The sequence below is a fragment of the Globicephala melas genome, chromosome 11 (assembly GCF_963455315.2).
Source record: "Globicephala melas chromosome 11, mGloMel1.2, whole genome shotgun sequence".
NCBI classification, from domain to species: Eukaryota; Metazoa; Chordata; class Mammalia; order Artiodactyla; family Delphinidae; genus Globicephala; species Globicephala melas.
In genome coordinates this window covers 71453840-71480145 of record NC_083324.2, presented here as the reverse complement: position 1 = coordinate 71480145, position 26306 = coordinate 71453840, and the positions used below count along the sequence as shown (strand labels likewise).

General features: G+C 41.3%; 1 protein-coding gene across 3 annotated transcripts in view; it reads left to right on the top strand.

Annotated features, from left to right (window-relative positions):
* Positions 1-26245, top strand: part of ZNF318 (zinc finger protein 318) — a 33750-nt gene extending 7505 nt beyond the window's left edge. Inside the window, exons 3-12 of one of the 3 annotated variants that reach the window (XR_009565788.1) lie at positions 620-1259; positions 2265-3710; positions 5493-5592; positions 7433-7737; positions 12470-12673; positions 13132-13231; positions 14148-14266; positions 14555-18442; positions 23159-23303; positions 24297-26245. Coding sequence is in view for 1 of the 3 variants with exons in the window: in XM_030870650.3 (XP_030726510.2) it covers positions 620-1259; positions 2265-3710; positions 5493-5592; positions 7433-7737; positions 12470-12673; positions 13132-13231; positions 14148-14266; positions 14555-17875 (6235 nt within the window). In the remaining 2 variants the exon portion in view is untranslated. Of the gene's footprint in view, positions 1-619; positions 1260-2264; positions 3711-5492; positions 5593-7432; positions 7738-12469; positions 12674-13131; positions 13232-14147; positions 14267-14554; positions 20093-23158 lie in introns of those variants that run through there. The other 2 variants (XR_009565787.1, XM_030870650.3) reach the window with 2 other exon arrangements.
* The last annotated feature ends 61 nt before the right edge of the window (positions 26246-26306 follow it).

The following is a 26306-nucleotide window of genomic DNA, read 5'->3' as shown; positions in this document are numbered from 1 at the left end:
CAGGCTCTTAACCTCCTTCCTTTAGGCAGCTCCTGAGCACTCTTCAGAATCTCTGTGGAACACAGCTTGAAAATCATTGATCTGAACTGGTGTTTCTCAAATTTTAAAGTGCATACAGATCACCGGGAGGGCTTGTTAAAATGCAGATTCTGATTCAGTAGGCCTGAGTGGAACCTGAGAACCTGCATTTCTAAAAACTTCCTGGGTAATACTGATGTTGCTGATTCAGACCACAGTTTCAGTAGCAAAGAGCTAGAATTTAGCTAGTGTGAAGTTGGGTAACCCATGTCTCTTTGTAGTCTGGTAGTGGTGTTTTTGCGTCTCCCAGACCCTAGCATGATACTATGCATCCCCAAAGTCTAATCAGAGAGATTAGCCTAAGAATTCTGTCTAGATACATTAGTAGTATCTTTGGTTAGAGGCTCCAGCTGCTTGTGCCCTGGGGAAAGGGAGAAGAAGTATTCCATGTATATACATAGATTTGTTCTTGGACTTCATGATTATTGTCTTTTGTTCTAAGCATTCTACAGCCCCCTTGCCAGATGTCAGTCTCTTAGCCTTGTCTGGTCTTGCTCTTTCCAAGTCCATTATATTCAGTGATGCTTGTCTCTTTTCTCAGGGATGACCTGACTGATGATTCTGTCTTCACTCGAAGCTCCCAGTGCTCTCGAGGTCTTGAACGATATATTTCCCGGGAGGAGGCACCTCTCAGTCCCTTCTTGGGACAACTTGACGAGGACTACCGAGCAAGAGAAACTTTCCTGCATCGGTCTGATTATAGTCCCCATGTCAGTTGTCATGATGAGCTGTTGCGGGGAACAGAACGGAATAGAGACAAACTCAAAGGCTCCTACTCTATACGACCTGAGGAAAGGAGCCGGGAGGCCAAACGGCCCCGTTATGATGACACAGAGAAGATACACAGCATGGGAGGTGATCACACAAGTTTTACATCGGGGGCCCGCAACTATCGACAGCGTAGACGGAGCCCGAGTCCTAGGTTTTTAGACCCTGAGTTTCGAGAGCTGGACCTTGCCAGGCGAAAACGAGAGGAAGAGGAGGAACGAAGTAGGAGCTTGAGTCAGGAACTGGTGGGAGTTGATGGTGGTGGCACTAGCTGTCCCATCCCTGGATTGTCAGGTGTCCTAACAGCATCGGAGCCAGGATATTCTTTACATCGGCCAGAGGAAGTATCTGTGATGCCCAAGAAGTCAATTCTGAAAAAGCGGATTGAGGTGGACATGGAGCCTTCCATGCAGGTCTATGCTGCATTTCTTCTAGGGTCTCTTGCTAGTCCCTGTAATATTTTAAAGCCTAGTTACTTTCCTGGGGGCTGTGTCCCTAAGGTATCTTTGGAATATGTGTTGGACCAACATTGTTATGCCTATGAGCCGTACCTTCCAGGACTCTCCAAAGGAAACTGTAGGCTTCATAATGCAACAGTAGAGGGCTTCTACTGTCATGTATTAGGCTTTCTAAACAGACATTTTGGAGAGTATCTATTAAAGGTTTTTTTTTTCCGCCTCTAAATTGGATAGTCCTTTAGGATCTTTGAATATGGGTTTCTTGGAAATGAAGCTTGAAGAGCAAAGGGAGGAGCTGATCTGAATTTTCCTCATCTCTCTTTAAAGAGAAGAAAAAATGTATGAGTGGTAGGACAGTAGACCAGAAATCAGATGATTCTGATTCTGGACCCGTCTCTACCACCAACTTGCTGTGTGATTTTTAAATAAGTCACCTAACCATTCTGGACCTTGATATTTTTTTCTCACTTATGAAAAGATGGTCAGGCATGAGCACTTGTTTTTACCTGTCCTTTTAGGAGCTAAATGTTTCTGAAGAAGTGCCTGAGGGCACTTAGGGAAGTAAGGGAAGGCGATCAGTTAGGGTTAACAGAGTTTCCTGACCCTACTTCAACCAAAGTAGCTCTGCTTTTATGTTTTTTTCAGGGATCCATAAAAAAGAAAGCAAGTAAGCTAGGGCATCTCTAAAGTCCTTTTGAATTCAAATTCCTTGATAAAGACTACAACAAATGGGCAAAAATGCAGACTCAATCTGCCTTCTTTTCTGTTTCCCCCTGCTATGGCAGAACCATCTGGAGAAACGGGAACCCAAATCTTGAACCTGGCTAAGGACCTCCCTTTCATCCACATTTATCTTTTCCCTATTAATTCAAGAAGAGTAAAGTATTTATGCATTTATCTCAATTACTAGTTTTCTGAGATTCTGCATAGAGGCTAATTCAGTTATGTTTGTCTTTGCAGCTTGAGAGTTTTTCCAGCAGTACCAGCTCCAGCCAGGATCACTCCCTTTACTCTGGACACTCATCTCTTCCACTAAGTGGTGCTATTGCTGCTTTTGCCTCAGAGGTTGAAAACAACAAGGGAACTGTGGTAGAGACTACCCTGAAGGAATCTCAGGGCAACCTCTACCAATGGGGCCCCCTCTCTGGGATACCCAAAGACAGCAGTCCCCTCAGAGAGCAGTTTGGAAGTTTTCTGTGCCGCAAGGAAAAATTGGATATGAAGGCTGAGGGACCAGAGCGACACACAGACTTCTTGCTTCCTCATGAGAGAGCTAGCCAGGATGGCAGTGGTTTCTCCTGCATTCTGAGCATGTTAGCAGATTCTACCAGTACACAGGAAAAGAGGCGACGTAGCTTCCCTGACATTGAGGATGAGGAGAAATTTCTCTATGGGGATGAAGAAGAGGATTTAAAGGCAGAATCTCCACCAAAGCCCCTTGGGGGCTCTGAAAGTGAAGTTATGAGGCAGAAGGGAAGCTCCCTACCCTCTTCAGCTCCAGCTGTAAAGCTAGAATCAATAGAAGAGACCAGTCCAGAATATGCAAAGATTCATGACTTGCTCAAGACCATAGGGCTGGATATTGGAGTAGCAGAGATTAGTAAACTGGCTGCACGCACCCAGGAACGACTTCATGGCAAGAAGCCATCACGTTCCCCTGCTGACCGCCGTTCCTCTGTTGACCGGCACTTTTCAGCAGACCGCTGTTCCTCAGTTGACCGCCGTTTCTCAGCTGATCGGCACTCTGCAGATCCTCACAGACTGGAGAGTGGAGAGGCACACCATAGCAATACCCACTCCCCAGAGGTATCCCATCCACACCCAGTCTCCCCTGTGGATCCTTACCTGCTCACAAAAAACAGCCCCCCGTTCCTAAAGTCTGACCATCCAATGGGTCATATTGCAGGACCTGAGGTGGTTGGCAGTGGGTTTCAGTCATCTGTTGCAGTCAGGTGCATGTTGCCATCAGCCCCATCTGCCCCAATTAGACTTCCACACCCTGCTTCTTTATCTCAGTTTCATATGCCAAGGGCCTCTCAGTTTGCTGCAGCTCGGATACCTCCAAACTACCAGGGACCTGCCATTCCCCCTGCTTCCTTTGATGCCTATAGGCACTACATGGCATATGCAGCCTCTAGGTGGCCCATGTACCCTGCCTCCCAACCTTCAAACCACCCTCTACCTGAACCACACAGGATAATGCCAGTTACCAAACAAGCTACCCGTAGCCGTCCCAATCTCCGTGTGATCCCCACTGTGACTCCTGATGAGCCCAAGCAGGAGGAGTCAGTGCTGGGCTCAATTCCTCCTGCCCAAGTGCCTGTCCATGTGTCCATCCCATCACTCATAAGATATAATCCAGAGAAGATCTCGGATGAGAAGAACCGTGCTTCCCAGAAACAGAAGGTGAATATTAGCTTTGGGCATCCTGTGCCTGAATCTTCTATTTTAACATAAATTTTTATCTTTTAGAGGGAGCTGAAAATTTGCAAGGCCCAAGGCAGTCTTTAGAGACTGCTGTCTTACCATAATTTTTTCTTTTATGTTTTCTCATTTGGACTAAAGTCTGGCCGTAGGTCCCACTGTGATTGCTAGACTTCTTTTTTAAGTTTATTTCTCTATCTGAATTATCAGCCTTAGGACCCTATGGGTAGGAGCTGGGAACCTTGAAGTCTTTAATATGACCTCATCAGGGAGAGAGGAACCAAAATTGGGCTGGGTGAAAGAGAAATCAGGAAATCTATGTTTCATCCCAGTGAGTTTTGGATCTTTTTCCTGTAGTGATTATGGGGTTTAAAAACTAATAACTAGTTGTTGCTTGGTAATTAAACCAAGAAGTAAGCTTTGCTTATTCTGGTTTAACTTAGAGTCCAGGAATAATAATATTTTTTGATACTTTTTTTTTAAAGTAGTTTTTATAGTGTCAAAAATAGTTTTTATACTTTTTTTTAAAAAAGTAGTTTTTATACTGTTCATCGGGTTCCCAGGCTATAGAAAGGGAGCAGTGGCTGGGGTAAAGATATAATAATTCTAGATGCTTTAGAGCAGTAGGTAAAAATTATGTAGGGATGAGGAATACAGAATAGAAGAATTTTGAATAGAAAAATTAATATGTACTGTTAATTTTACAGGTCCTTAATAACTAAAAACTCATTTTGTTAAACAAGGTGACCTAAGGATGATAAAATTGTAATATGTGTAAATTTGGTTTGCTAATAAAATTAGAAGAATTTCGAATAGAAAAATTAATATGTACTGTTAATTTTACAGGTCCTTAATAACTAAAAACTCACTTTGTTAAACAAGGTGACCTAAGGATGATAAAATTGTAATATGTGTAAATTTGGTTTGCTAATAAAATAATTAAGACCTGAGGAGAAAAGGCAAAATTGTAGGCCTAATCTCATTTTTTTTCCAGTTGAACAGAAATTTAGCTAATCCTTGAGAAGACAAAAAACACCTCTTAATTTTCCATGGTACTTGGGTGCCCTGAACCTCAGTCTTTTGGTTTTTTTTTTTTAAGTCTTTTGGTAAATAGGAAGATACGTTCCATACAACAAAACCTAAGACTGCAGAAACACTGTCTGGAGACTAGTGCTTTCCCTTTACGTTTAAAAACCTAGTACTTAAGTCAGGGCTGACAATACACAGATTTTTCACATGAGCTCCTTATATAGACAAGCCATATTTGTTTTTCCATTTGGTGATAGTAATACAGTTGAAAGATCAGGGCTTTAGGGCATGCGTAGCTGGATTTTAAATCATCTTACTGTATGATCTTTTGGTATATTACTTAGTCTTTTGCAACCTCAATTTTCTTACCGTGAAACAGATAGTTTCATGACTAAATAAGATGATATATGTAATGCAGCTAACACAGTGCTTCATCCGGTAACACATATTAGTTCCCTTCTTGATGGCTCCTTTTGGGCTCAGAACTACTATCTAATAGTGTAGTGCTTCCTGTATGAAAAAAGTACTTTCCGGTCAGTACAGTTCTGGAAAGGATAATTCTATTCTGGCACTTGGATTGGAATGAAATATCACCTTCACTATAAAGTCAGCCTGTGTGTGCAGGCATTTGGATTCTTGCATTCAGATATTATCTAGTGTGAAGGTTTATGGAAAAGAACAATAGAAAAGGGATGTTGGAGGCTAAAGGATCTCTTACCATTTTGTACTTTGCAGGTTATTGAAGAGAGGGAAAAGCTGAAGAGTGACCGGGAAGCTCGCCAGAAGAAGATGTACTATCTCAGGACCGAGTTGGAGCGGCTTCATAAACAACAAGGTATCAGACACTTCTTTGCATGACTGCCTTTTGTAACTTTAGTAGGAGACCCAAATGGAGAGCTTTGGGGATTCTCAGACAGTTCATTGACACTGAAGCTTCACTTTCAAACAATTTTTGATATAATTAGACTTATAGAAAAGTTGCATTAATGGTGTAAAGAATTCTCAGGTTCCATGATTATTAACATTTTACTATATTTGCCTTATCCATTTTTCTCTCTCAGTTGTGTTTGTGCATATGTGTATATTTTTCCTGAACTGTTTAAGAGTAAGTTGTAGATATGTATTCCTTTACTCCTAAACACTTAAGTGTGTGTCTTCTAACAACAAAGAATTCCCTTGGATAACCACAGTATGCTTATCAAAATTAGAAAATTAACAGTAATATACTAGTCTACTGATCTTACTCATATTTCATCAGTTGTCCCAATGATGTCCTGAAGCAAAAGAAAATGAAAGATTACACATTGCATTCAGTTGTCATGTTCTTTTAGTCTCCTTTAATCTGTAGTAGTTCGCGAATCTCCAGAAGAGGTCACATGTTTTGTAGAATGTCCTTTAATTTTGGTTTGTCTGATGTGTCCTTATGATTAAATTCAGGTTATGCATTTTTGGCAGGAACATCACAGAAGTGATGCTAAGTTCATATCAGGTGTTGATTTGTCCCATACTGGTGTTGTCAACTTTGATCATTTGGTTAAGGTGGCGTCTGCCAAGTTTCTCCACTGTAAGGTTACTATTTTACCCTTTTCAGTTAATAAGTATCTTATAGGGAAGATACTTTGAGACTATGTAAATATTCAGTTACTCCTCAAATTTTGGCCCACTAGTTTTAGCATTCATTGATGATCCTTGCCCAAATCAGTTATTATTATGATGGTTGTTAAATAGTAATTTTCTAATTTCATCATTCCATCTTCGTTAATTAGTTGGCTTTCTACTATGAGGAGGAGCTTTCCACCCACACCTCCTCCCCCATTTATCTGTCCATTTATAACAGTATGAACTCATGGATTCTTAATAGGTAGTAATATTTTACTATTATTATTTATCTTCATGCTCAAATTGCCCCAGATTTGGTCAGTAAGACCCCCTTTAAGTTGACTCCTGTGTCCATCATTTTTTGAGTACTTCCTTTTTGGCACAAGAAGATGCTCCATGATGCCTCTATTGATTCCACCTCTTCATCTATGCTTTTAGGAATTCACATACACTAAGAACATAGCAAGGCTTCTATATTACAGCTTGGTGATAGCATGGAAGAGTAGAAGTGGGAGAATATATAATTTCTTCTGTTTGGGTTTGGGCTGTTTAGGGATGAGAAACTTAGTTATTAATCCTGTGAGGATTAATTCATGAGGACCTGCAATTTGGAATAGGAGATAACATTAGGTGAGCTTGAGGCAAAACCTAAAACTCAATGGAGGTATTGGTGAAGGGTCGTTAAATCAGGTAAAGTCAAATATGTGACTGAATGTTTTTTGCCCTCTGAGTAATTCTTTAGTTCTCTGAAGAGGACAGCCACAGGATTCATAGTCACACATGCACACAAACTTGTATATACCCTTTTAGGGATTCATGCAGTGCCTCCCTGAAACCTATCCATAGGTGCTTAGTTAATAACCCTTACATAAGAAATAATGTAATCACTCAATCACTTTACCTCCATAGGAGCTTCAACTAAACCAGCCCATGTGGAAGGCAAGTCTCACCTGCTTTTAGAATGTTTTATGGAGAAAGATTTTGTGACCATAAAGTCTTGAGAATTAGTACTTATGACTGAAATATGACTTGTTAACTTTCCTTGTGCTTCTTTCTGTTGACATTTGACTACTCAGGGGAAATGCTGCGTAAGAAACGAAGGGAGAAGGATGGTCACAAAGACCCACTCCTGGTAGAGGTGAGTCGGCTTCAGGATAACATTATGAAGGACATTGCAGAACTTCGACAAGAAGCAGAAGAGGCAGAAAAAAAGCAGTCTGAACTGGACAAAGTGGCTCAGATCTTGGGAATTAACATTTTGGATAAATCTCAGAAGTCTTCAAATGACAGTAGGGATCCTACAGAGAAGACTGGGAAAGCAGAAAAATCCAGGAGCCCAGAAAAAGTGTCATCATCCTCAAACTCCTTTTCCAACAGCAAGGTAACAACTCAACTTTTCCTTTTTTATTGTATCTTTTATTTCCATGGACTCCTAAAGAAGCCTTCTAACTAACCATTTTCTTAGCATCCTTTTCCAATCTGTTCTTAGTCTTGCTAGAGTTATCTTTGTAAAGCATAGTTCAGATCATGGTATTCTCCTTCAGAATTTTCGCAGTTCCCCATTGCCCACAAAGTAGAATCCTGGGCCCTCCATGTTCTAGTTCTAGCATTTACTCCTTAACTCACTCCAGTTTGGCTTCTAGTTTTCTCATAACTCGTAATGCCATTTTGTAGGTTCATATTTAGCAACAAGGTCACCACTATGTTGTACAGCCTCAAATTCAGTTCTCAAATCAGTATTTGATATAGGGAACCACTGTCCCCTAAAAAAAAGTTTTCTTCCCTTGGCTCCTATCACATTTCTTTTCCTCCTATATGCTGGTTGCTCCTGTTTAATCTCCTGATCTTTAAATATTTTAGTTCTTCAGGGCTCAGTTCTAGCCTAATTCTCTAGAATTCTGCTTTCTCCCTAGGTCATTTCATTCAGTCCTATGCTGAAATACCATACTGACAACTTTCAGTTTTATACTCTAGCTCAGGTGATTCTTCTAAGGTTCAAATCTGAGTGTCCAACAGACTACTCACTATTTCCACTTCATTGTCTCATAAACACCTCAAAATCAATATATCCTAAAGTAAACTAAGATTGTGCTCAACCTCCCTCTAACCTTTTCTTCCTCTGTTGTTACCCATCTCAGTGAATGATACTACTATCCAACAGTTTTCATGCCAACAACCTGAAGAGCATGCTTAGTGCTTCCCCCCCGCAAACTGCTCCACACACCAAGTCAATTACAGATTCTGCCAATTTTCCCTCCAAAGTAAATCTCAATTCCATTCATCTCATCATCTCTATTGCCATCCAAGTTCAAGCCACCTTCAGTTCTTGCTTGTGCTGCTACACTCTTAATTCTTTCTCCATATTCAGCTGGTGATTGAGATACTTCCTTGCCTACCTCTTCAGCCTCATTTCACGCCTCTTTTTTCCTTTGCTCTCTGTAATTTCGTTACTGGCATTTTCATTCCTTAAATGTTTCATCATTAATGTCTTTGTGTCTTCTCCTCCTTCTGGTTACCATGTGAAACCCACTCTTCTTATCCTGTCTTCTAACTAACTCATATTCATCTTCAGATCGCAGATTAAATTATTTCCCTGACTCCCTTCCTTCATTTTCCAGGTTGTTAAATTTGCCTGATATACACTATCATAATACCTGACATTTTCCTTCTTAGCATTTATGGCAGTTGTAATTATATAATTACATGTGTCCCCCAATTAGATTTTAAGGTTCAAGGGATCAGGGACCATATCTGTCTCATTCTCCTATATAGTCCCCAGTACATAGCTCAGTGCCTGGCATGTAGCAAATGGGTAGTGCGCAAGAAATATGACACTACACTTTATACTCCTGCCACCTTAGAATGCTTGCACTTTTCCAGATGTGCCTCTCTAATTTTGCATTAATAATCTTCTTAGCCTGTCTCCCAACCCTACTCATCCACTAAGGTCCAACTTGAATACTACCACCTCCGTGAAGAATTCCTGAATTCCATACAGATTGAGTCAGCCCTTTTTTAGCACTCCCGTAGTATGTTACTTTGTTTCTTTATAAGATTTATTTCATTCTGTCTTATTGAAAACATGATTAAGGTCATGCCTGGGGGCTTCCCTGGTGGCGCAGTGGTTGAGCGTCCGCCTGCAGATGCAGGGGACACGGGTTCGTGCCCCGGTCCGGGAAAATCCCACATGATGGGCCCGTGAGCCATGGCCACTGAGCCTGCACGTCCAGAGCCTGTGCTCCGCAACAGGAGAGGCCACAACAGTGAGAGCCCTGCGTAGCGCAAAAAAAAAAAAAAAAAAAAAAATAATGCCTGTTCTCATGCCTGTGTCTTCCACTAAATGAGAGCTTCTTGAGAATAACAGAATATAACTTATTTATTTTTGTGTGTCCCATGGCATCTGGTATATCTAGTACATAGTAGATGGTCAGTTAATGTTGGGGGTTAGAGAAGAAGATATTCTGTATTCTCTGTCAGCCAAGCTCTAATTTTTTCATGTCTTCCTGGGAGAGTTCTCTTTCTCAACCAGGTAAGACTGTATTCTTATATCAGGATCACTGAGTTCAGGGCCTTTGATGGGAGAAGAGCTTGAAAGTTCTGACCCTTTGTAGCTGACTTACACGTTGTTTGGGGTTCCATTTATGCACCAACCCCATGATAATCTATCATCTTGACTTGAGTGAGCCTTCATGCTCTCTGAAGCTAACAAGGATATGTTGCAATTGGATTTTCATTTCAGCAGTAAGGAATATTCTCTTTACAAGCTCTGTTTCCTACCTGTCCTTGGTATTTCTTCTTTCTTTGCCTCTTTTTATTTTATTATTTATTTATTTATTTTTTGCGGTACGCGGGCTTCTCACTGTTGTGGCCTCTCCCGCTGCAGAGCACAGGCTCCGGATGCGCAGGCTCAGCAGCCGTGGCTCACGGGCCCAGCCGCTCCATGGCATGTGGGATCTTCCTGGACCGGGGCACGAACCCGTGTCCCCTGCATCGGCAGGCGGACTCCCAACCACTGGGCCGCCAGGGAAGCCCTGCCTCTTTTTAAAATGCATAGTTGGTTTGAGATTTTCTTTCTCTTGAATAGGTTATTTCATAAAAATAAACACATACACACAATTCCACAGTTCCGTTCACCTAGACACAATTGTTACTAATACCTTGGTGTTTATTATTCCAAATTCCGTTCTTCCGTTCGTTCATTTAACAAATATTTCTTGATCTCCAAAAAAGTGCCAGACACTGTTCTAGATATGGGAAGTATAGCAGGGAACTATATAGACAAGGTCCTTATTCTAATGAAATGGGAGAAGATAGTCAATAAGTAAACAAGTGCAGGTTAGGTAATGACAAGTGCCTAAAAAAAAGAAAACAGGATAAGGGATATAGAGTAGTTAGGGAAAGTCTTTTGGATAAGGTGACATTTGACATTCTGTGCCTATTTACATATCTGTATTGATTATTCAGATGTATTTTGTTACTTACTTTCCTAGTCTATCATGAACATCTTTCCATGTCAATAAACAGACTTTTATAATATCATTTTTAGTGACCTTATTTTTGTTGTTGTATGGATACCAAAATTTATTTAACCAACGAAATCACCTGTAGTTTGACATAATTTTCTAAGGATAAATGTCAAGGAGTAGAATTGCTGGGTCAAGGGTATAAAGAATTTTGAGGTATGTAATATGTATTCCTAGGTTATCTTCTGGAAAGATGGTGCCCGTTAGTACTCACCAGCAGTGTATGCATGTGCCCATCCCTTACCTGCTGGGTGCGATCTCTTTAGTGACTCTTGAATAGGACTCTAATAGGGGAAGATTATCTTTGAAGTCTTAATTGTTTCCCTTTCTCCATATTGTCTTCCTCTCCCCACCAGCCAGTATTCAGAATGCCCAGTTCCCTGATCTTGTCTACTGTGGAACCTCATTCATACTTACCTTCTCTGTGTTCCAAAATTTACCGTTTGTCTGTGCCTCACTCCCCAATGTTATTGGGGAAATTCTCATTTCCTGAATTATCTTGTTCCCAGCTTGCTGACAAATGATTTCATATTAAAGTATTTTTTAAATTTATTTATTTATTTATTTATTTTTTGGCTGCATTGGGTCTTTGTTGCTATGCTCAGGCCTTCTCTAGTTGAGGTGTGCGGGCTTCTCATTGCGGTGGCTTCTCTTGTTGCCGAGCACGGGCCCTAGATGTGTGGGCTTCAGTAGTTGCGGCACACAAGGCCCAGTAGTTGTGGCTCACAGGCTCTAGAGTGCAGGCTCAGCAGCTGTGGCGCACGGGCCTAGCTGCTCCGCGGCATGTGGGATCCTCCCGGACCAGGGCTCGAACCCGTGTCCCCTGTATTGGCAGGCAGACTCTTAACCACTGTGCCACCAGGGAAGCCTTAAAGTGTTTATTATTGATACTTAATGTTGGGGAGTTGATATGTTTTAAAAGAGGATTCATGTTAACTCAAAGGTGTTAAATTCTAATGGTGATACTTTAGGCAGGTAGAAATATTTTACCCAGATCCTTTTAAGTCATCCCACATAGATGACTATCCCCTTTGTCTATGCCAGCCTTACTCTCTAGTTATCTGTATCAGGATGTGTCTGTGATAAGAGAGTTCACTATCATCTGTTTTTTGCACTTGCTTAATCTGTCAGTTACCTTTTCCATTTTGGTTTTTCTTCCCTCCCTAGTTGTCATTACAGTTGATAAATTTAATGTATTTAATCGCATAGGTAGCACATTTAACATCTACCAAAGGGTATACGGTAAAAGACTCCTATCCATTTCTGTTCTGTATTACCCCTTCCCAGAGGCAACCAGTGTTTCCATAATCTTGAGTATTCTTCTAGATATTTTAGGATATATAAGTAAATATATTGCCATTATGATTTATTCTCCACGATGACATGGCACTATGGAATCTAATTAGTTCTGTTTGAGCCTTGCAGGAAGATTTCTCATGGGGTTATTCCTAGTTTGTGCAGTTTTAGGCACTGGAAATATGGTCATATGGTCCTATTTCTGTTATTGTGGTAGGCTATTTGCTTTTTCTGAGAGAAGACAGATCTAGACTACTTTGAATTCCTTCTTAGTGCAGGTTTTTCCCCCTCTAGGAATCAAAGGTAAACAATGAGAATTCCCACACTAAGAGCCCCAAGCCTGCCGAGAGCCCCCAGCCAGCTGCTAAGCAGTCTGATCAGCCCATTGCTACCTATGAGTATTATGATGCTGGCAATCACTGGTGCAAAGACTGCAACACCATCTGTGGGACCATGTTTGACTTCTTCACTCATATGCACAATAAGAAGCACACACAGGTAGGTATCCTGCCCTCTGTTATTTCCATTCTTGCCCTCCTTCCCCTCAAACTCCTATACCCCCATCTGCATTACAAAGCTGGAAAATGAAACATTCTCATATGGGCAGGAGCCCCAATCTGAAGAGCCAAGAGATACCAACAAAGGAGACACCATCCCCAGGGCTCAGTCCAGGGGACCTGCCTGTAACTAAACACCATGACAAGTGTAAGTGAGGCTTCTGCCTCTTTTGATTCCTTGAGTACCTGATTATTTGTTTCATTTTATCCATTGCTAGTACTTGCTCTAACATATGTTTACCTTTTCCACAGGTGATTTCCGTTTAAACAGTTGGCAGAGTGGGTGGGGGTGGTTAGCTGGGGGCTTCTTGTCCCCCTGGTGTGGGGGAGAGAAAGAGAGAGAAGTGGGTCATTGAGTTTTTAGTGCTGTGTGTGAGCACCTCTGCCTCTTGCAAATAGACACTGGATCCCTACAACAGACCTTGGGCTTCAAAGACCCAGAGTGAAGCCAAGCAAGATGCTGTAAAGCGCATTGACAAGATAACTGTTCCTGCAAAAGGTGTGTTTCCTCCGTGCCTTTTCTGTGGTTTCCTTACATTCAGTCAGGGAAGAGGTATCCTTGAACTAAGGTACAAGGAAGCAGCATAGAGTGAGACATAACCATTACTTCTAACAAAGCTGTAAGATTGCCTTCTATATGCAAAACTAGTTCCTAAAGAAATAAAGAGAGCTATAAGACAAGAATGATCTCTACCCATATGGCTAAAAATCTAACAGATGTTAAACATACACATTCCACTGAAAAATATAACTTCCTTTGTGCTTGCTTTGGCAGCATATAGACTAAAGTACGGCTTTCTTCGTCACTGGCTTATGCACCAAAATCTTATTTATTTGAAATCTAGGTAAAAAAGAACAGTCAGAGGTGCAATAAGACTGCCTTTTCAACTAAGAACTATAAAATATTTTTGAATAGTTGTTATTAGGGGCTAAGTTGAGAAATAGAAAGTTTCTTTGTCTTTAAACTTCTTAATTTCTTACCTTTATAAGTAGTCAGTGCTGCTACATCCTTTACATCTGTAGAAGATAGATTCTTAAGTAATTAATACCAACATGAGAGATCCTCATACCAATAGTACTGGGCTATTTGGGAGTATAATTTTTAAATCTCCTAAGATGCTTAGTGCTAGTTGGAGTTTGAGGAGAATCAGCAACAGAATTGAGTCTGGCACAGAAAACTCCTGAATTAACCAGTTAGTGTTCCCAAAACGTAGAAGGGGTAGAGGTCCTGAGTACAAGCTTTAAGTTGGGAAGACATACCACTGGGATTCATCTAAATGCTCCTGACTTGAAAGTGAGTAAGGTCCTCTATACCATTAACCACTTTACTACAAAAGGGAAGTGGGATTTCCTTTGGTTTCTGTCATCTTGGGTAGAAATGACTTATTTTCTTGACTTTCTTCCACTTCTTCCAGGCTCTGAGTTTCTGATTCCCATCACTGGATATTACTGCCAGCTCTGTGAGGAATTTTTGGGGGATCCAATTTCTGGAGAGCAACATGTGAAGGGTTATCAACACAATGAGAAATATAAGGTTGGTCTTTGTAGTAGCTTATGGAGTTTCCTACTTTCTGCAGTAATCCTTTTGATGTTGTCAAACAAACTCAGAGCCAGAAAAAGTCATTAATATTTCAAATTCCATATAATCACTGGGATGTTCTCCTCAATCCTAGTAAGCAATGCTGACCTGAGAGAACCATTTATCCTTGAGGAAGGTGACTCTGAGGATTTCCACTAAATGAATTCTAACAGTGGTAGGGCCAACTTTTCTCTCTTATAGTATTTTGACCAGTTATTGAGCCTTTATCTTTTCTCTTCCTAGAAATATGTGGTTGAAAACCCATTGTATGAGGAGCGGCGGAATCTGGACCGCCAAGCTGGCTTGGCTGTGGTCCTAGAGACAGAACGGCGACGGCAGAGTGAGCTAAAGCGCAAACTCAGTGAGAAACCAAAGGAAGAGAAGAAAGAAAAAAAGGCAAAGATCATGAAGGAAGTAAAGGAGGATGACAGGGTGTCTGAGGAATTAGAGGACCAAGTGTCTGAAGGTGGGAACTCCCCTGAAAAGGCTGAAAATAAAAGGAAGGCTAGCATCAAACTCCAATTAAAAGAAGAAGTAAAGAAAGAACCACCAACATCTTCCTCTTTTGGGAAATTCAGCTGGAAGAAGCCAGAAAAAGAGGAGGAAAAAAGTTCAGTGGCCCCAAGTATTCCCAAAGAAGAGACTGTGGAAAATAGTAAGGACAAAGAGGATGGCAGAGCTGAAGCTGGGAAGGCAAAGCCCATCAAAATCAAACTCTCTGGGAAAACTGTTGTTGCACATACAAGCCCTTGGATGCCTGTAGTGACAACTTCAACCCAGACTAAGATCCGACCCAACCTGCCTATCCCATCCACAGTCCTCCGCAAGTCAAGTTCAGCCACAGTAAGCAAGCCAGCTCCTCTTAACACCTTTCTATCCATCAAGTCCTCTGGAACCACTGCTAAGCCTCTGCCAGTGGTTAAAGAGTCTTCAGCTGATCTCCTCTTGCCTCCCGACATCATCTCTAAAGCATTTGGAGGGGAAGAGGTGATTCTAAAAGGGTCTCCAGAGGAAAAAATGGTGCTGGCTGAAAAGAATGAGCCATCACATGTACCTGAACAAATGCTACCACCTCCACCACCACCACCTCCACCGCCACCTCCACCACCCCCAGTTATACCTCATCCAGCTGCCCCATCTCCTGCTCAAGCAAATGCTATTTTGGCTCCAGTAAAATCAAACCCAACTATATCTCACACTGTCAGCCCTGGCTTCCTGGGTCCTAACATTTTGAACCCAGTATTACCGGTAGCCATCATGGCCTCAGCACAGCCAGCTGCCATTCCTTCTGATGAGACGGCTCCTGGGGTGAGTGAGAGTGACCGGGACCAGACCCTATTCTCTGTGTTAGTGCGTCCTCCACCTCCCCTCTCAAGTGTGTTCAGTGAACAAGCCAAAAAATTGGAAAAGCGAAATTCATGCTTAGCCACAGCCAATGCTAAGGATCTGTATGACATATTCTACAGTAGTGGTGGAAAAGGGGCCCCTGAGACTAAGCTGAGTGGTGGTCCATTGGCTAATGGGGAAAATAGAGCTGAAAGTTCAGACATCTCTTCCACTTCTACTTTGAACAGCAGTGCATCCCAAGAGGAGTTGCCTCCAGATAGAAATTTGGTCTCTGCTCCTTTAGTCAGCAGCCCTGAAAAGCCCATTTCAAAACCTCTGGTGTCCCTAGGGAAATGGTCGGTTGTAGAAAATGTAGACTCAAAAAGCAGAGGCAGCAGCTATGGCTTCTTACAGCCTCTGACAAGGTTGTGCCAAAACAGGCCTTATGAAACTGTTACCCCAAAGACAGAGACTTTGGCCATGTGGACTTCTAGTTCCTTCCAGAGTGATGCTAATAGGGATGTATCTCCAGAGGGGAAAATTGAACTTGACCTGGGAGACCCTGGGCCACCAGGTGTCAAGCCAGCCCCTGAGCTGTCACATGTACACTGTCATACCATGGAATCTCAGAAGCTGTTAGAAACCCACCTTGTGGAATCTAGTAACCAGGATGAGGAAAGCCAAGAGCTCCACCAATCTAAGGATTGTGGAAAAAGTGAAGTAGAGACAAGCGCTGAACTAAAAGAAGGGGGAGTGAAGCTCTCTGAGAGGACAGTGGGAGAGGGAACAGATACCAATGTTGGGCCCAATCGTGTAGAGGATTCTAATTTGAACCATGGGAACAGATACATGTGGGAAGGAGAAGTAGAACAGCCCAACATGCAAATGACTGACAAAAAGGCTAAACAGTCCAAGAAATTGATAACAGGAAGTAAAACTCAAAGTAAAGTAGTGACTGAATTGAACGCACAGGCGCTCTCTTCCACAAAGGCAAAAATAGACTCATTTCCGTCAGAAGCTAGGTCTTTACTCCAGAACCCACAAGATATACCTGTGAAAATTTCTGCCCCAGAATTGCTCCTTCAGTCCCCAGCCAGATCAGATATGTGTTTGAAAGATAGTGAACAGGAGCAAGGAGTTTCAACTGCTAGTGAGGAGTGGCTAGAAAATTCAGCTCCAGGATCAGCTTCTAGAGCCTCTAGGTACAGAAGCCTTAAACTGAAGAGAGAACGATCAAAAGAGTTTCAGGGTAAAATGATCTATGAACTGACTGTTTGGGATGAGAACAAGAAGCCAGAGACCTGGGAGAGCCCAGAGAAACCCAAAGCAGAAGCCCTGGATCTTCGAGATGTCCATCCAGAACTAACACTGACAATAGAAAGCAAGACCTTAGAAAACTTTGAAGTTACAAACTTAAAAGTAGAAGAGCTTGCTGCCCTGGGGAACCTGGGGGATATAGGTGTTGATTTCTGCAATACTCGGGTAGACCCAGCACATAGATCCGCAACTGCCCTGTCTCAGAAAGTACGTGAAGAGAATTCTATGTCACCTATAAGAAGTAATCCCTCCACTCTCCCTGACTTTGAACCAATACCATCCTTTTCTGAGTTTCCATTAGATTCTCCCAAAACCCTGGTGCTTAACTTCGGAGCAGAGGGTGAACAAAACTCATCTAATCCCGAAACTGGGAGGATCACTCCTAACATTTTGAAAACTGGACTTTCTATAGGAAATGTTGGCCTTGGCTTGGGGAGCCTAGAGGGAACACACCAGGCCCTTGACCTGTTAGCAGGAGGAATGATGCCTGAGGAAATAGAAGAAACTTCTCAGTTAGAGAAACAAGATTCACTCAGATTGGAATCAGAAACAATTAATCCTTTAGGCCTTGGGCCATCTCCTTGCCTTCCGGACCTTGTTGACTTTGTCACACGGACATCTGGAGTTCAAAAAGAGAAGATATGTTCTCCTCTCTCTGAGCCAAGTGACCCTCCTGAGTGTAGTTCCCTGGAGATGGGACCACTACAGTTAGAAATACCGAATGCATCCGTCACGGAGGTAGCAATTCCTCAAGTAGCTGAGTACAATGACAGCCCTTTGAATATGGTAAAATCTATGGCTTCAGGGTCCCATACAAGGGAGCAGGTAGTTGGAGGCAATACAGTCCCTCAGGAAATAGCTGCACAAGAAGCTGCAGTTGATGACATCCAGGACCACACAGAATCCAGTGTTCACAACTGAGAATACAAATTCAGAGCTACTTGTGGATGAATCAAATTGGCTTCTAGAAATCAGGTGCCCAGATGATCCAGGACTAGTTGGCTCTCTCATCTGGAACCTACATCAAGAGATGCAGTCAGCATCTTAGAATAAATGTTCGTGGAAGCTAAAAAATTTACCTCCTTTCCTTTTTTCCGTTTTCCTTAAGATACCAGACAAATCAATCATAATTTCTATACATATCTGTAAAAAAGTATTTTCTGTTAATTATTATTATTATTATTTTTGCCAATTTATTTTCTTCTACTTTGTCATTAAAATCAAATGTCTATCTGGCTCACCATATAGTGTGCTTTGATTGTATTTTGGCTTTGACTCTGCCATTTCTGGAATGTGGGGGAGGAGGGAGACAGAGCTGACTTCTCCAATTGCTGTGTTGTATTCCCACCCAATTTTTTGGGCAGCTGATGGATCTCTGGGAGAAACAAGAAAACCTGCTGAAATGGAAAACTACTGCTGAAGGAAGGATTGTTCATCTCTTAGGCTTCCATTTGGATGGGCCTGCCTTAACATTGTTTGAAATGCAGCGTGAGTAGCTCTTTTGTTTACTGTTTACTTCCTTGTGGCATGTCAACCCCCCACACTTCCCTCATTCTGTTGCCTTTGCTTGAGATGGTCCTGCTAATCCACAAACCTGTTTGGAAATGGCCTCAGTAAACGTGGAAGAAAATCTAGCAGGCTCGCTTTTCGAAGACGACAAATCGGTAAGGCTTATTCATGCCTCAGTGCCAGGAGCAGATATGCTTTTTGGGTCAGTTTTATTTTCGAAATGGCCTTTGTTCACTGTATTGTGATCCACTGACACTTTGTGTGAAATTGTTTAGCAGCCATTTCTGTTCTAAAGAGGTAGAAGATCTGAAACTTGCTTTGGGATTGGACTCATTTTCTCTTCCCACACTCATATGTATTTCTTCCTCTGCCTCTCCCTTTCCCAAGTTATTTCCACCATAGTGTGATGTTTTGGGTTGTACATTTTGTTCAAAAGATTAAAGATTTATGAGTGGCTTGGACAAGTTTAACTTTATTTTTAATGTATTAATTACTTGGAATAAATGCATTAATCTCATGTTTCTTTCTGGATTTTTGTTTTGAAACCACACACATTTGAACTCCACAGGGAAACTAGAACAATGCTGCTGCCCTATTGCCTGTCTCCCCCTCCCACCCTTCTTTCCCCAGTTGTTAGGGCTACTTTTGTTAGCTTATATAGTCTGTGCCCCAGTGCTTCCTGGTTGGGTAGTGAGTAGGCACCAGTGGTCTGGTTTTGGCATCTTTCTATTGTGAAGTTTTGTATATACCCTTATGTTGGCTCTCCCGATGCTCCTCTGGGAACTGAGCTCCCCAAGAATACTCATGTTCTTGCTGAGGGTGCTCTTGGGATCAGGGAGCTTGGTCCTTATATTTCTAATCTCTGCCCCAGTTTCCTCTTGATACCCTTGTTGTCAGCAATTCATAACCTGGCTCAACAGAGGCTTCAGAGTCTTGTTCTCCCACTCCTCAAACATAATGCAAAGTTGCTGATCTTTTTTCCTAAGAACTCTAGTTTTCCTGTTTCCTTGTGTGCAGAGCTACAGAATCCCTAGGTTGAGTGCGAGGAGGCTATTTTTCTTGACTAATTTAGAAGTTTAGAAGTTGTACAGGCCTCCCTTCTTCATCTTGTGGAAAGGGCACAGATTTGGAATAGTTAGGTCCTTGGATGTTCCTCGGCCATTTGCCTTGCTGTGATTTTAGACAAGTTACTTTGCCTCACTGTGCCATAGGGTTGTTTTTTTTTTCTTTAATATGGAGGATCATTATCTCCATCTCACACCAAATGTGTACAGGGTCAGGCCATCCTGAGCAGTCTTCTTAGGTCTGCTTTTTAGGCTGAAGCCTGAGTTCAATGCATCTTTCTGACCTGGAAACCATAGACAGACTCAGAAGATGCCCTTTAGCAGAACGTAAACCCAGGTGAGCTTCAGAGATATATTTGTTTCTCCAGAGAACTACTCCCTCTCCATTCTAGGAGCCTATCTACAGGAATTTAGAGAACATAAAAGAGTTTTAAAATGCCAGTTATTACTCATTTTCAGGCCTGTTCACTTAGTAAGTTCCACCTCCCTTTGGGGAGAGATGGGTGGGTTTAGGGTAAGCATGGAGAGGGGTTAATCCTATCCAGATCTCAGTCCTAAACTCACTCTGTCTCAGAAGGAGTCAGAATCTTACTCTCTAGGTTAGGAGAGGGCCACTTGAGAAGGGTGGAGAAGGGAAAAGAGGCAAAATCTAGGAAGGGCAGAACTAATTCAAGTAACTGGGTCTGGAGTACTTAGAGCCGCTCCTCTTGTACTCTCTTGATAACTCAAAGGCACCTACCCATCTTAGGCTTTTTCTAGAATAATTCCCACTTCTAAGAGTTGAAGCAACAGTGTTCTTCATATTTGCCTTGAACCAGCAGAGGGAGAGCTTTTAGGATTCTGTAGTTTGGGTGGGAAGTGTTGCTAGCTTCCTCTTTGATCAGTGAGATCAGGTTTTGGAGCCTATCTAGAGAAGCCATGTGAAAGGAAGGGCAGAACTCTAATCCAGTTGCCAGCGCCTAGAGGTAGGGCCTGTTTCTTTTTATTCAGTACTATCACAGTGCTGAATAAATTTTCGTCTTAGGAGACAAAGGCACATGCAAAGAGTGGGCCCTAATCTTCTCATGTGGCCTTTGGTGTCATATAACTATGGTTTAAATTTCTGCAAACATCAGAAGCAGTTTTTATTTGACTCCCTCAATTGTGAGAACAGGTGATCAGCAGTTAGTTTTAAATTTAGGCAAACACCAAGTTTTACCTAAGTTATGTAGATAACCCCCTAAAACTTCCCCTTGGCTTTGTGAATGGAGGCCTCTTGCTTTATAAACCTCTTTCTTCACAGCTAGCTTCAGGACACATAATACTCTTAGTGACCTTTCTGCTAAGTATACCCATTTTACGCTATGCCACTCCATCTCTCTAAAACAAGTCAAAAAGTTAGCTAATGTTTTGGTAGTAAAGCATGCCAGAGCATATGTCCATTTATCAGACTGCCAGGTTAAGGGACTGAAAAAGAATGGGGAAGTGGGAATGGGGGGTTTGGATGTATAGGATACAGGAATCCAGTAGGGACATTAATAAGTGTGTTATAAAAAAAAAAAGCTGGAGGTGGGATCATGGAGACAGCATATAAATTATGGAACTAAGTGAGGTGGGGTTTTTAGAAAATACATATTCCAAAGCCCTGGTTCTCACTTTCACAGCGCTTACCTACCAAGCCCGGGATGAGAACCTAAGCAAGCTCTTCATTCATTGACAATTCTGTGAGAATATGGACAAATGAAAATAGTTTGGGATTGTGAGCACATTTCTTCTTTTAGAGTTTAATTTTACAATAATGTCTAATTTTTAACGAAAAAACCCTTATACACTTTCAAAGGACCATGTGCATTTTCATTGTAGCACTTAATGTGGTTGTACTTTTACATTTATGTGTTTCTTTGATTAATATGTGCGTCCTTCCCACCCATCCCCCCCCCAACTAGATTATAAACTCTCGAAAGCAGGAAGTCTGTCTTTGCTTACTGTTTTTTCATCATTGTATTCACAGTGCACTGTTGCCTGGCACATTAAGAGTGCTCAATAAAAATTCATTAAAAGAATCAGTGTGGTAATAGTAGCTATTTTTTTAATTAACTGTGAATACTTAGCAATTTATAAGTGAGTAAAAGCTGTAAATTGCTGATTGTATTTGCTGGGTGCTTAATACTGCAGAAGCCAACTGTCCTCTTGCTTCTGTCCTAGATCTTTGTATACAAGGCACTGTCTATAGCAGTGAGTGCATATCAAGGCTGCCTGTGGCCCCTTCATTTCAACAGCATTTGGAATAGTGGTGCCAGGCCAGGAGGGGGACACATTGCCCCTGAAGCTCCTAGAAGAAAAACAGGATAGGAAGGGTAGGGGTACACTGACTTTAGAGTTAGCAGTAAAAGGCTTTGGGGACTCTGATTTTCAGATGGCTCCCTTTCTCCTTCCAGCCAGATTTCATAGGCATGTTGAAGTAAATTAAACCCCAAATCCCTCTGATGTAGCTGAAGGAGTAATTCAACTTTTCATGGCCCAGCATCCTCGTCATGTCATCAAAACTGTAAATCAAGCCATCAGTTTTATTTCTGGAAGGAAACCAAAAAATTAACCAAAAAAAGTTGCCTTTGGAAGAGGAAGGAGTGATGCTTTCACTCTTTATTTTTTATCCTTTTTGTTTGAATATTCAGACCATGAAAATGCATTTTATATAAAATACAAATATTTTATACACATAAAATATGTACACACACATATAGGAAATTTTTATGTCAGTAGGGGTTATCTGGTGATGTGGAATTACAGACCAGGTTTTTTTTCTCTTCTGTATACTTTTATGTATTAAAAAACAGTGTTTTTTTTTAAAGTTGTGTCTCTTCCCACTCTGCATCTCTGTCTCCACTCCTCACATCAGTTTTCCATTATTACAAATAGGTCTTGCTGCTTTTCCCTCAAGATTTCCTAAATTCCTCTACTCCCATCAAGGCTAGGTTACATACATTCAAGAATACCACTCATCTTCCTCTCCTCCTCTTCCCTTTCTCTGGCTCCTACCTCTGTGGAGCTGGTTATGCATTTCCATTCATGCTGTACAAGCACTTGGACATTATATAAATCAAGATACCTGTCTTCACAAAGCTTACTTTAATGCAGGTACACAAAAGATACCACAAAGTCTTTGTTGCATGCAGAAAGACAGAAGATAACTCGTATCTAGATGTATTGATTGAAAGCTTTACAGGCTTTTACTCCTTCCACTCATGGAGCATCAGGCAAGAAAAGTGTTTTGTAGAAAACAAGGGAAATGAGCATGTTTAAGAGAAGTGAAAGAGCAGAGTAAAAAAAGAGACAGAGGGACTTCCCTGGCGGTCCAGGGGTTAGGACTCCGTGCTTCCACTGCAGGGGGCAGGGGTTCTATCCCTGGTTGGGGAACTAGGATCCCGCATGCCACACAGCGCGGCCAAATATAGAGACAGAGTTACGTTACAGTAGAAGAAGATAGCAAAAAAATTAAATCAAGCATATTCTGGTACTGTTTTCTTTCATCTCTCCGATACTTTGCCCCTCCTAAAGTTCAATCCAGCCCTCCCATAGCCGGTATACCTACATAAGGATGATTATGATGACATTTACCGACTCTAACCCACCTATCTTCCTTTCTTTTCAGGAGCAATTGCAGAAGTCTTCATATTTCTAGAAGGAAGGACTGCAGAAGACATTTTTGCCCCAGGGAGACAGGGATAGAAGCCACAGAAATGATGAGTACCCTTGGGGCCAATGGGCAGTCACCTCTAGGGTCTGACTTCCAGAAGGTGGGTATGGTTGCTGGGGCAGGAATGGGTTATGGAGAAGGCTCTGTTATTTTAGCTGCCAGGAAATGGTGAGTTGGGTGAGCGAATATGTTATTTATGTATGTCTATATCTTTGTACCGGTAGAGGAGGAACAAGATGAGGATAGGCATAGAGGTGTATATTTTAAACTTTCCACTCCTCATCTCAAATTATCTCCTAACTTCCATCTCTCATTTTGTGCCACGATACTCACGTTAAAGCTGTGGAATTCAGATCTTCTCATCCCTCCTGGGCCCTGAGCCCAATGCTCCCAGCTAGTAGAACATCTCCTATCTTGGCTTTAGCCTTCCTACCTGGTCCATACAAGAATCAGGGTAAAAATTGGGTATGTCCTTAGAGGAGTGGGGTATAAATAGACAAAGGAGTCTCAGGGAAGGGGGGACAATCACAAAGGATGTGTTTGAAAAATTCTGGGATTTCAGACTTCAAGACAGCTGTCTTGCAGTTTCCATTCAGTCTTACTACCTCTTCTACACACAGTAGAACTTTTGGTACACAGAAACAGGCAAGCATTTCAAAATACCAAGGAAACACCTTACTCTCTGTTCATCTAAAAAGCCAGTAGGTGTTTCTTTTACGCCCTTTTGTGCTTTGGAACTGGGCTCGGGAACACAGTGAGGATGAGAACCTGACCTTTAAGTCCTTTAAACTCTGAGATTTATTTAAATCTGAGCTGCCCCAACTCCAAATTTACCCTTAAAACTGTTAACCTAGTTTTATTTCTGATTTGTAAATGCTGGCACTTTTAGAGTCCTGGAGGTCTGCTTTACTGCCCAAATAAATCTGTGGTTTGGGTAACTTTTGGGACTACTCATAACACTATAAATATAAAGAACTGCATAATATACAATCAAAGCCATCGATAGAATAAGAAGGAAGAAGTAAGGGGTAAAAAGTATCTCAGGACCTCTTTTTGCTGAGCTTATATCAGTTAATGACTACTTATTCCTCAGGCATGACACTGTGGATGAAGCAATGGAAAGCAGCCTGGTGCCAGGGCTGCCAACACTTTGTCACCACTACTTTCTCTCCCTTGCTCCAGTCCAAGATCTGTTTCTCATCAGCTACCACATTCCTCTGCTCAGGGACAATCAAGGGTGTTGGTCACAGCTTTTATTCCTAAATGTGACTCACCTACCTACCAGCCTGTGGTTTGCTGCTTACACCTCCCTTCTTCAGTAATGTCTGGAGTCCACCTTTGAGATGTGCTGATCTAGGGCATGGGCAGAGGGAAAGGAAATATTTTTTAGAATAATATTTTTCCCCTTGGACTTTTAAAATTTGATATGCTAGAGTTCACATACATTATGAATGATTAAATATTTAAAATCTACTTTTTTATTGAAATATAATTCATATAACATTAAATTTCACATAAGATTAATCATTTTAAAGTGTGTACAAGAAGATCGTGTTGAAGATTGTGCAACAATCACTGTTATCTAATTCCAGAATATCTCCATCACCCCACTTAAAAACCGCAATTAGCAGACATTCCCAATTACCCCAAAGCCACCAGCAATCATCAGTCTGCTTTATGTCTCTATGAATTTACCTATTCTGGACAATTCTGGGGTCATATAATATGTGGTCTTTCGTGTTTGGCTTCTTTCACTTAACATTTTCAAGATTCATCCATGTTGTACCATGTATCAGTACTTCATTGTTTGTAGTTGAATAATATTCCACTGTATAGATATAAACACATTTTGTTTATCCATTGGTTGGTAAACATTTGGATTATTTCCACTTTTTTGCTATTATGCTGCTGTGAACATTTGTGTACAAGTATTTGTGTGGACATACTTTTCAATTCTCTTGGGTATGTACTGGGTCATGACAACTCTAACTTTTTTAAAAATATAATTTTGTATTAAAGTATAAGGTACATATTACAAAACAAAAGCACACACAAGTGTTAAGCTCAATACTTTTCACACAGTGAACAGTTTGTGTAACACTTCGGGTAACCAACACCCAAATCAAAAAATGGAATGTGACCAACAGCCCTGAAGCCCCTCTCCTGTTCTCTTGCAGTCACTACTTTCCTGAAATATAACTGCTATCTCAGGTGCTTTTTGTTTTTGTTTTATGGAGCTGAAATTCACATAACATAAAGTTAGCCACTTTAAAGTGAACAGTTCAGTGGCATTTAGTACATTCACAGTGTTGTGCCACCGAAACCTTTGTCTAGTTGTAAAACATTTTCACCACCACAAAATAAAACCCTGTGTCCCTTATGCAGTTAGTTCCCATTCCTACCTCCCCACAGACCCTGGCAATCACCAGTCTTCCTTCTGTCTCTGTGGATTTACATATTCTGGATATTTCATATAAATGGAGTCATACAATCAGTGACCTTTTCTATCTGCTTTCACTTAGAAGAATGTTTCTGAGGTTCATCCGTGCTATAGCAAGTATAGGTATTCCATTACTTTTTATGGCTAAGTAATATTCCATTGTCTGTGTATACCACAATTTATTGATCCATTAATTCATTGATAGACATTTGGGTTGTTTCCACCTTTTGGATATTATGCCTAGTATGCTATGAACATTCATGCATAAGTATTTGTTTGAGTACTTGTTTTCAGTTCTTTTCAGTATATACCTAGAAGTGGAATTTCTGGGTCATATGGTTATTCTATGTTTAACATTTTGAGGAACCACCAAACTGTTTTCCACAGCACCAGAATCATTTTACATCCCTTCCAGTAAAATGTATGATGGTTCCAGTTTCTCCATATTCATAATACTTAATTTCCTTTTTCATATATTATAACCATCCCAATATTTCATTGTGGTTTTGATTTACTAATGTGGTTCTGATGACTAATGATATTGAGCATCTCTTCATGTGCTTTTTGGCCATTTTGTATCTTTTTTGGAAAAATGTCTAGTGAAGTCCTTTTCCATTTTTTAATTGGGTTGTTTACCTTTTTGTTGTAGAATTATAAGAATTC